This window comes from Frankliniella occidentalis, unplaced genomic scaffold (genome assembly GCF_000697945.3).
Source record: "Frankliniella occidentalis isolate FOCC.00 unplaced genomic scaffold, Focc_3.1 Scaffold29, whole genome shotgun sequence".
Lineage (NCBI taxonomy): Eukaryota > Metazoa > Arthropoda > Insecta > Thysanoptera > Thripidae > Frankliniella > Frankliniella occidentalis.
The window spans coordinates 2,466,427-2,477,476 of NW_026267159.1; the positions used below are offsets into that span (position 1 = coordinate 2,466,427).

Consider the following 11,050-nt stretch of genomic DNA (forward strand, 5'->3'; position numbering starts at 1 on the left):
ATTCATCAAGACGGGAGTGAGTACGCGGAACGTGACCAGAGTTCGAGGAAAGGCGAAACTCCAAAAGGGCGCCCCTGATAAAAAAAAAGTCTACAAAAGACTAGTGTTTTGTAATTTAAAAAAAAAAAAAAAACACGTTAACAATTATTCTTGTTTAAATGCGAAACGAACCCACGGTTTAGGAAATGTGGCCTTTGAGTATGCACCTTTTTGGGTGCTATCTTTGTTTATTATGGACCTTTAGTTTAAAAATGGTCAGTACAGAAAAACCACTCACCGCATCGATTTAAAACTAAAGGTCTGAAAGGTTTAAAGGCCAACCACTAACGGCATCTTTTAAGAGTAACTAGCAATTTTTTGGACAGTCGCAGACCCACCCGATTCAGAATAATCCTTCACACCGAAAAGGACTGCATCGTCTAGTTGGAGGCGAAGATGGGCTTGTTCCTGAGCGCACACCGGCGCCAAACGGCAATATTAGCGCCCATCTATGCTTTCAATTCGCATTTAGTCTGAAAGCGATGCGTGCAGTTTTTAAGAAGTCACGATTTTTTGTGTGTGTGTGGCGGGCGCGCGCTGAGAGCCGACTACTCAGGGTGTTCATTGTAGGACTATTACCCAGATGCGGCCGAAAATGCAAGGTGGTGTTAAACTATGTCGCTCCTACCCCTGTCTGGTAGAAACGTGTCCGTTTAAAAGGAAAAGTTAAGCCCCCCGAAGGGGGCCCGCCAGGCTTAGTCTGTGGGCGTCTGCGGTGACCAAGGGAACCGGAGCTTTATCCACAGCGGCCGCTATGACGCGCAATTCGTCAGAACCAGCCCCCGTACTTTTTTGGTTGTTGGACTTACGGGTGTCGCAAGGTGAGCAAGACTGAAACCCAGATTCAGAGGCCTTACGATCAGGGGTACGCGGGATTCGAACCCATGACCCCGAGCGCCGAGTCCATTCGACAGTAACAGCGACCCTGCCACCAGAGCTACCCAGCCAACGGAGGTAAGCCGTGTTCCAACTCTACTTGAACTTCAGGTCGGCTCTGAGGCCTTACACCAGAGCCAAACGGGAGGGCGAAAAATCTTGCCGAGTCTGGAGTCGAACCGTCGACCCCCGACGCTCTGGGCGGGCGCTCTACCGCGACTGAGCCAGAGAGGCGAGATACGGGCTGTCGCTCCAGGGAACGAACCATTCTACCCAGTCGCTGACGGCAATTTTTTTTTTTTTTTTTGTTCACGCAACATGCACTGATTTGTGCGTTTTGAAGTGCGGGGAACAACATTTCAAAAGATGGCGACAACTTTTTTTGGGGTTGCTTAGGTGAGGGGTCGGCCGGGACCCGTTTCTACCAGACAGGGGTTGGAGCGACATAGTTCAACACCACTTGTTGCATTTTCGGCCGCATCTGGGTAACAGTCCAACAATGAACAATGAACACCCTGTGTGCAGTCATTCCTTGATTATCTGCCCCGGCTAGAGTCGATTCTTTCCAGGTACTATAAGAGTGTCTGGAGGGAAATCAGTTATTCTCATATTCATTCGTCAAATTAGGGGAACTCAGCGCCTGCAAGACTCAGGGTAGGCAATCCAACAGTACAGGCATGCGCTGCTGGCAAGATGTTGCCTAGCCATCAGGCGCTATGAGAGCTTGACTTGACTAACCGTGAGGCCCCATGTGGCCCAAGGTTTTTCGGTCGCAGCGAAGCTAAAATTGACTGGTTCGTAACAGCTAATGACGGACGCGCCTTCCAGATGATCCCTAAGAATAGCGCGGGTAGATCATAAAGGTTCCTGATTGGTCGAGCTTTTACCCCCACTACCTGTGAACGTACTAAAGGCGCGAAGCTTTCGACCAATCAGAGATCTTTACTCCCTATCATCTTCTGTTAGCATCTTGCCGCTCCCACTCCACGTGAACGAGGGCAACCCACAGTACCCCCTCCCCCCCCAACTGGACCTTAATCCGCGCATACCCCCTCCTCTCCACACATTTGCCCTCCTGAACTGCTTGAGTGCTTGAGTTCTATAATTGATTGTCGCGATTGCTGCTGCTAATGCCGTAATCTTATCAGCTTTATAAGTTCTTTGTCTTGACAGACTGACGTAGGTAAGAGGAGTTTTTCCCTGTCACGTTCGCAAGCCTGCGCTAGTCCTGCAAGCTGCACTTCACGCCTAGAGGAAATTAACTTATTTTTTGTGATTTACAATAATACAATTCTTCCTTAGCTTTTCTTTCAGAGTCTTAATGTTGAACAATGACACTGTTTGACCGAGGCGACAAGTGGGTTGTCAGCGCCGACCGCTTGCAGTTCAGTGCTGAGGAGACAGAGAGAGGAGTGCCCGCATGGAAATAAGTGTATCCAAATGACACTTTCAGGTATACTTTTGTAGAAAGTATACATTAGGTATACTTAAAATATAGCAGATTGGAACCGCAACACTTTGGTGGCACTGTAGGCAAACTTTTTTCATACTTTTTGTATACTTTTTTTACACTTTTAAGACACTTTGGCCTGTCACTTTTTTAGCTCTTTTTTTCCTTGCGGGTGTTCTTCCTCACCTCTTCGTGCCTCTGCCTTCACCACTTCATCTCCAATAACTTTCGCCGCCATGGACAAAAGCACATGACAAAAGCCAGATCATGACCTTTGAAAATATGTATTAGTCCATTTCCCCAGTTTTGTATAGCTTGATGGTTCTGTCAGCAAATAGAACAAAAGAAATACTGGTCTTAAATAAGTATCATCTGCTTTCATGATCCGTTCCTTGATCTTTTTGTTAGAGAAATCAAAGGTTACTATAAATAAGAGATACGAAGGTTAATTCCTTCAATAGAGCTATATTTTTTTCTTCAGAGATATCCGTTCAGATACAACCAATTCTCTTTACAGTCTATGAATTTCCCCCCCTTTCAGAAAAGGTTCGGCCCCGACATCGCTCGTCTCCATTTTTCCCGATTAGTTTCATAAAATAAGCGAGATTCTATAAATTTCCTGTCTTGATAGTCCAAGGGGTGAGTCACTTCTACCAAGGAGAGGGGAACACGAGTAGGTACAGCTTTTCTGATATTTTAAACATTGAAATTCAAATCATATAAATAAATACGTCAACAAAACGACAGTTTTTAAACAAAATATCAAACCAATAAATTACGTCAGTATAAAAGTGATTCACCCCTCTGGGATATTCTGCTGCCCGGATGAGGGCAAAGACAACGTGAAGGCGCGATTTCCAATGGTACACCAAAACGCAGTATGTGAACAAAAATAAGAAAAGTTATAGCGACGTGTCTGTCCAGGAGAGGAGGTAATTTTAGTACGGATGGGAACGGCTGGCTGCGCTGCTAGAACCACTGCCACGTCAGATATAGGTGTAATCGTAATCCCCCATCACGTGGAAGTGCTTCTCGCGAGTACAGCCCACAGCTCTTTCTTTCATTTAATGGCAGCTCTAAATGATGGCAGTGGAACACGCTATTGAGCAGTGCCAGGCCCGCTGCGCACAGCCCAACAAACTAACAACTTAAACTTATTGGTTTAGGAGAAGTTAAGATATAGTAATCATTTCAAATAATAACAATAATTATTACTCTTCGCATTCCGTGACTTTGGTCTCTAGATTCACAATATTTTGTGTCTTCTTGTATATATACATAACCTTTCTCGTGACGGATATATTGGATCCGTTTAGAAATAACGTCCGACGAGATTCGCCATCAACTTAATTTACAATCGTCAATTTATTTAACAATGTATATCACTTCTGAGCAATATGATGGTAAATCATTTATTTAAATTCATCTACTTACAACCTAATGATCCGCGGCTATCACAAATGAACACCATGAGAAAGACGTGCAACGTTTATCATTTTTTTGGTAAAATATCAACAAATCCCACGTTGTATTTAGGAAAAGAAAGCAGCAGTTTGCCTATGAATAACGGACCGAACTAAATAGTAGTACAGTTAGTACAACGCACGTCGTCGGCTTACATGTAGTTTGTGCTTTTCGTTTGTGTCGCGAGAGAGAGGGGGCCACACCCTGCACACCGGCGGGCGACGAGGGTGCTGCAGCACTGCGTGCAGTACACAAGGGCAAAGTCCAGTCCAGCGCACGCTGATGTTGGGCCGAGGCCGAGACAGTCCAGTGCGTGTCCTAGCCTAGTGCCTCAGAGGCCCGAGGCTATGTGCGGCTTGGCCGTGGTCTGCGCGATCTCGGACAGGCGCACGTCGATGGGCATGCGGTCGTCGTAGAGCGTGGGCGCCTGCAGGATGATGCCGGCCGTGCCCACGAGCACCGCCAGCGTGAAGATCCAGAGGAACAGCCGGTCCAGCACCATGGCCACGTACTTCCAGTCTTCTTTCACCTGGAGGAAGGGAAGAGAGGGAGATCCCGATTCATTATACATAAAAGATTTTGATTTGTGTGTTTTTTTTTAATAAGGGATGGGTACTCTGGAAATCCAAGTGTACGGATGTCGCACACCTACAGGCGAGTGAAAAAGTTCACACACACCTGCAGGCAGGCGTATGAACGACCATTCATACACACGGGGGCGAGTAAATGGCTACCTCTCCAAAGAGAGCGAACTTTCATTCGCTCACCTACAAGTCGTGTGAATATTTGGTCGCTCACCTACAGGTGTGTGATTATTTCAGAGGGGGCAATAACTTCCTATTGATGTGTACACATGATTCCTGAAATTCTTGATTCCCGGTGATATCCTGTCCGCTTTTATTTATTCCTTAGGTTTCCTAGAGGTAGAAAACGCTCATTTCGACTATTTCGAACCTCAACTAGCTTTCCCCTAAGTTTAAGTGATTTCTATTGATTTCGATTGATGTTTATCCTGATGATTCCCAGGCAGGTGTACTATCAGCGCAGCAAGAATTGAACCACTGTGACGTCCATATTCCAAGCGGAAAGGGTTCAATTCTTGCTGCGGTGATAGACACATGATTACCGGAGTTGTTGCCCCTTCGATTATTTCAGTGGCTCACCTACAAGTGAGTAAATTTTTTCACTCAACCTGCAGGTGCGACATTTTTCAGCGTTAGAGTTGAAAACCAATAATTTTTTTGAAAATTTTCTGAAAATTTCGGAAATTTCCAACCCTATTGAGTGTAGTACTCACTCTGGTCGAGTCCTCCTCCCGCTTGGTGTGGTCCGCTATGAAGCACACGCCGTCCATGGCCTTGTGCAGCTCGGGGCAGTGGTGCCAGTGCCTGGAGCTCGAGGCGCGCAAGTGCGGCATCTCGGGCGGCGGCCGGCTGGAGGGCCTCGGCGGCGGGGAGGCGTTGAGCGGTGAGGCGGGCAGCAGCGGGTCTAGGGGAGGCCCCACCCCGGGCGAGTCTAGCCCCGCCATGCCGGCAAGCCCGGCCAGGTCGCCGAGCAGCAGCGGCGGCGGCGGCGTCCCGTGGATGCGGCAAGTGCTGCCCGTCAGCGTCCCGGAAACACCCAGCTCTCTGAGCGCCAAACACAACCAGCTCGTCAGGCAACTTACACAAAGTACGGCGTTTTCGCGTGTTTTTAAACGTTGAAATCAAATTTGTAAACCGAGTGTGATTGGGTGGTGGTTAAAAAAAAAAGTATCCACATGGATATGATTTTCTTCAGTGGATCAATTACAGCACCCAATAGCTTCAGATTTTAAGCGTGAGCCCGATTGGAGGGCCCTGAACTCATCCCCTAAAAAGCCGTAGTTTGCACACCCTACACCCTCTCCCTATTTGAGGTCGGTCAGACAGACGTGAATTTCGAGTTCTGATGAACGTAAATTTTGATCTCTTTTGACTTATTAACGGTTTAATTGACATGTTTTTAAAAAGCGAGAAGAAGAAAAGGGCCTTGAGAGGCGTCTCACCTGAACTCGTCGTCGTGGCTGTAGCCCTGCGAGTAGCCCTGCGGGTACGAGTCGACGAGGTCCGAGGCCGAGGTCTCTCGCTCGGCGCTGTCGCGCATCTCGAGGCCGTTGCACGTGCGCACCATGACGCGGGGGCCCATGCCCGCGCTCGACGCCGAGGCCGAGGCCGGCAGGCCGCCCTCCCAGCGCCGCCGGTCCGGGTTGTAGTGCGGCCGGCGCATGACGAGCAGCCGGGGCAGCACGTGGATGAAGACGCGCCGCACCCACGGCGCCATCGTGTGCGTCTGCGGCGACCGGAAGTGCACGTTGAGCACCACCACCGTCACGCATATACTGCAGGCAGAGAGGAGGGCGTCGGCGATCAAGGCTGAAAAAGGGGTCGTTCCAATACTACGTGACTTTGAGGGGGGGTACAAATATTATGGGGTTCCGAAAGGATCAGGAACATCGCTGGAGTCCATATAGACCCCGTGATATTTGTACCCTGGGGTATAAATACTATGGGATTTCAAAAGGGTCAGGAATCTCATTGAAGACCATTGAGACCCCATGATATTTGTACCCTGGGGTACAAATACTATGGGGTCTAGTTGGCTTCAATAATGGCCCTGACCCTTTAGGGACCCCATAATATTTGCCCCACCCCTCTAAAAGTCACGAAGTATTGGAACAAACCCAAAGAACAAACAGCGGGTACGATGCAAATCACGATGCTACATTTGTGTACCTGAACGTGTCGAGGATCATGGTGAAGAGCACAAACTTGCCCAGGAGGGGCACGACGAGGGAAGTGGGAGGGATAATCTCGGCCAGCAGCAGGAAGAACACAGTGAGCGACAGCAGGATGCTGATGGACAGTGACACCTGGCGGGGAGAGGAAGACAGAAAAAAACACAACGAATAATGATTATTTATTGGGCTTTGGTCTGGCGAAGCAGAGGGAGTGGCCCGCACCCCCCATCATCCATCTGGAGCGATATGACTCGTGTGTGGGGCAATAATTCTGGCGCGGCACAGAGGCGAGGCCGGGCGCGGGCGGTGCGGGGCTCGCCGAGGGCCTTGTTGACCTTGGTGGAGAGCGCTTCAGCGGCGCTCCAGCGGCGCTCCAGCGGCTCGGGCCCGGCCGCGCGCATTGTGCCGCTGGAATGGGGCGGCACGGCCATCAGGGCCCCGGCACCGCCCCGGCACGGCCCCGACACGGCCTCGCTTGCGATCTACTTTGGGACCGGCACGTCACCAGTGAGTGGGGCCGGATGGGGTAGGCTATGGCCGTGATGACCAAACGACGACGACGCCTCGCCGATAGAGAAAAATAAATAAATGAAATGTGATTATTATTTTTCTATCTCTCTCTAACGGCCCTCTTTACCTTTTCGCCGCTGTCCGACGGCAGGTAGAAGACGAGGACGGTGAGGAAAGAGATGCCCATGCAGGGGATGATGAGGTTGACGGTGTAGAACAGCGTCTTGCGCCGCATGGTGATGTTGAAGGTGATGTCGAGGTAAGGCTCGTCGCAGCACGTGTAAAACTTTTCGTTCCTGCAGAACACAGAGTTGTTACCGAGCGAACACTTTCGGAAGAGGAGGTGGAGCCAGCGAGAGCGCCTGGCACGTAGGCAACCCGGCTCTGTGCACGCTCGCCTGTGCTGCGGGTTGGCCTACCCTACTCCGCCAGGCGCTCCCCAAGTGCCGACTAGCACCGCCGTGGAACTTACCTCACGGCCGGCACCTCCAGGATGTCCCACTCGACGGACGTGTAGAACTCGCTCAGGTCGACGCCGATGTCGACGACGCTCGACCCGCGAACCTCGTCGATGTGGCGGAGGTCGACCTGGAAGCCGTCGTAGGTCCAGGAGCCGAACTTCATCACGCACGTCTGCTCGTCGAAGGGGAAGTACTCCACGTCGATCTCGCACGACGACTTGTAGATGGCGGGCGGCTTCCACTCAACGCGACCCGTGTAGTTCAGCGTCGCCTTGGTGGCCAGCGTCACCTCGAAGTTACCGTCCGCACTGACAGACACATAGAAAGAAAGAAATATAGATTCTGCACGCACGCACGGATGGCTGCACCCCCAAAAAATGTGTTCTCAATTCAAGAACTGTAATTAAATTTTTGAGACCGATCTCTTGTTCAAAGGATCAAAAATAGGATTTAAAGTAAGAATATGTTCTCAAAAATGTATAAAGTACAGTTCTTGACTTAAGAACACACTTTTTTTTAGATGTGCGACGCAACATATGCCGTGACCGTCCGAGGGCCCCGCGGCCCTAAACGTATGTGTTATAGCTCCATATTTCACTACACAGACAACCGGGGGGGGGGGGGGGGCTAAACTGCTCACGGCCGGATGAGGCCATTCACAAAATTTGATTTGTCCCCAAGCAGCTAATTTTTTCAGCCAATCGAAAAGAAATATTGTTGTTCCAGAAGCAGAAGCAATAAAAATGAAAATACTGTCACACGTGTGACATGGAATTGTCCGACATTAGCATCTCGCCATCAATAATTACTGAATAAATGACAAACAAATTATTCCAGTAAAAATTCAGTCCAGTTCCCAATGCCATTGCAATAACGTAGTATTCGGCAGGACAAATAGCCGGCAAACACCAGGGCTCTTTTTCACCCTCGGAGCAGAGGGCACACAGCACAGGTCGGTGCAGGGGAGGTCCACTAATGTGACTCACTTGTTGTAGAGGACGATGTCCGGCCGCCAGATGTGGTCAGAGGGGACGTGCAGCATCTCCACGCCACCGTACTCCCTGGGGTCCCACTTGAGCTTGTAGTCGTCCCACGACTGCAACACGCACACACACACACACATACACTCACACTCTGCTGGTTGTCACGCCACGCCACAGACCCTTTTAGTTGTGCGAAAATGATGGCACTGTAAATTTTACAACTGCAAGACACTGGTGGAGGGTCCCGGGCGAGAGGGGTGGGTGGGTTGGGGCGGGAAGGTCGGTGCGGGCTTCGGGGGCGAAGTGAAGTGTATATCACAGTTTGTACGTCGTTTTGTCTGTCGCGAGGCCCGTAGTGTTGGGCCCGCTGTGTGGGTCGGGTCCAAGTCTGTTTCAGTAGCAGGTCGCTCTACTCTCCCCTTCCTCACCTTCTTTTGCTCCGTTTTCTCTCCATCCCCCAACGGGCGTCACACAAATTTTTTACTGGAATTGCAGGAGAATTATGTTCCATGATCTAAAAAGAGTTTACATGGATATGGATTGTCCACATGCTGCCCACAAAAATAGCATGCTTTATCCCTAACCGTGTGTATTTTCAGGTTTACAGAAATGGGGCTTCGTCGCGTATGGTCGTCTCTCTTACTCTCTCCGCTACTCTCCATCCCGCGCGCTTCCTCTCCCTTTCACCTTTGAGAGCAGCGCGGGTTTTGCTGTTGGTTCTCTCTCTAACTTTTTCTCGCTCCCTCTTCCTGCCTGGCCGTGTTTTACCGCAGAGAGGGCGAAATACTAGCGTCATTACGTCGAGCTCTCCTCAAAGCGACGCCCTGCGCCTCTATGAGTGCGCGCGTGTGAGTGAGTGGGGAAGAGGATGTGTGTGTAGGGAGCGAGAGAGAGGGAGAGAGAAAGAGAGAGACCACACACGCTGCAGCACGTCTGACCCTCGCCTCACAGCCAGCGCGACGCTTTCCGGCGCGTTCCACCACCCTGCTGCAGCAGCACTGTGTTTTCTTTGCCCCGTGGGGGTGGTGGGGACACAAAGGAATAATAATTCTAAAAACAAGCCGTAAAGCAAAAGGTTTGGGATTGGAAGCTGTTCCGCTGGATCAATAATAGTAATGCGCGCTTTGAACGCGACCGCGGTGCGACGCGAAAACAGACTGACTGATTGAGGAGACCGAAGCCGAATTGGTTCGCGCGCGCGGCTTTCCCGAGTCATTCTCTTTCTTGTTTTTTTCAGCCGACAGGGAGAGCAGAGCAGAGCCGCTGCCTTCGACACCGCCGAACTGGTTATCGTTTACAATCCCTGTTTTCCCGCGTATTATTTTAGATTTCGTTTCTCCTTTTGCGCGTCGTTTCGAGGGAAGCGGCACATCGAGTTGCGGCTCGCCGCATAGCGGCAGCCGCGCGTCCCGATGCCGGATTTGACAACTAATTAATATTCATATTTCCCGCGGCAATGCTGCCGCTGCCGCGCGGCGAGCGTGCAGCAAATTAGACCGGATGGGGTGGGGGCGCGGGGCGGGGGAAAGTTTTCGCTGCGGGTGCAGCGCGGTGCGGTATGTACTCCTGCTGCACCCCGTCCGCACTTCTCTATAGTGCGTATCTCAGTGTTGTGCACCAGGGTGTGTATATGTGTCATTCTCGTTATTGCCTTTGCTTTTCTTTTTAGAAAAGCGGGGGGAGGGGGGGGCGGCTGTTTTTGTTGCTGACACCGTTAAATGGCCGTTCTATAATGTTCTTTTGCCGACAACCTCCCCACCCTGTCACCCTCCCTAACCCGAAACAGTGTTCGTCATTTTTTCGCTCTGCCGCGCCGCCGCCGGCCCGCGGTCAGCACCGTGATCGCTTATTTTTCATCGCGCCAACTGACTGAATAACAGGGTCTTTTTTGTTTATTCTCTCTTTAAAAAAACCCTTTTCACATTTCGTTTTGTCTTTTTGCGTTCTTTGTGCTGCGGTCGGCCATTTCGTTTCAGATAAAGTCGGATAAAGTTTCCTCTCTCATTATTAGTTTTGGAGTGCGGGGCGGAACGATCTTTCAGTCATGGTCTCGGCTGCTACGTTTGGAACTTTGCACTGCACTGATAATTTCTTGTGAAGGCTTTGGTTTGTCTACTTTGTATGCCTACGACCGAGCCTACGACGTAGTATCTTCGCATTATATAAAGGAAATCGTTCGCAATTACGAAGCAGCCAGAACCGTTTTTTTGTGACAGACTGTGCTCATGATGCACTAGCGTTGCAGCGGTTCTTTTTATCTCTTTTTTATCAGTGTAGTATCCCAGCCGCCATTAGTGGATTAATCAGGCATCGGGCCGGGGGCAGTAGGAATTGGAGGGAGTGGGGGGGGGGGCAAGTCTGACAGACTGACAGACAACAGACAGAGAAAACCGGGAGAAGAGTGGTGTGTGTGTGTGTGAGAGAGAGAGAGGGAGAGAGGCAGAGGGGAAGGGGGAGAGAGGGGGGAGAAAGAGGGAGGGAGGAAAGGAGGGAGAGGAGGAAGGGACAG

The 11,050-nt window shown here is 50.5% G+C and overlaps 1 protein-coding gene across 2 annotated transcripts in view; it reads right to left on the reverse strand.

Annotated features, from left to right (window-relative positions):
* Window positions 1-2,810: 2,810 nt before the first annotated feature.
* Window positions 2,811-11,050, reverse strand: part of LOC113205326 (acetylcholine receptor subunit alpha-like) — a 116,552-nt gene continuing 108,312 nt past the window's right edge. The window contains exons 5-11 of one of the 2 annotated variants that reach the window (XM_052265665.1): window positions 8,545-8,654; window positions 7,570-7,866; window positions 7,225-7,393; window positions 6,583-6,719; window positions 5,856-6,188; window positions 5,127-5,424; window positions 2,811-4,358 (exon numbers count right to left, since the gene is read on the reverse strand). In XM_052265665.1, the coding sequence (XP_052121625.1) occupies window positions 4,161-4,358; window positions 5,127-5,424; window positions 5,856-6,188; window positions 6,583-6,719; window positions 7,225-7,393; window positions 7,570-7,866; window positions 8,545-8,654 (1,542 nt within the window). In that variant the 3' untranslated portion in view covers window positions 2,811-4,160. Of the gene's footprint in view, window positions 4,359-5,126; window positions 5,458-5,855; window positions 6,189-6,582; window positions 6,720-7,224; window positions 7,394-7,569; window positions 7,867-8,544; window positions 8,655-11,050 lie in introns of both variants that reach the window. The other variant, XM_052265664.1, reaches the window with a different exon arrangement.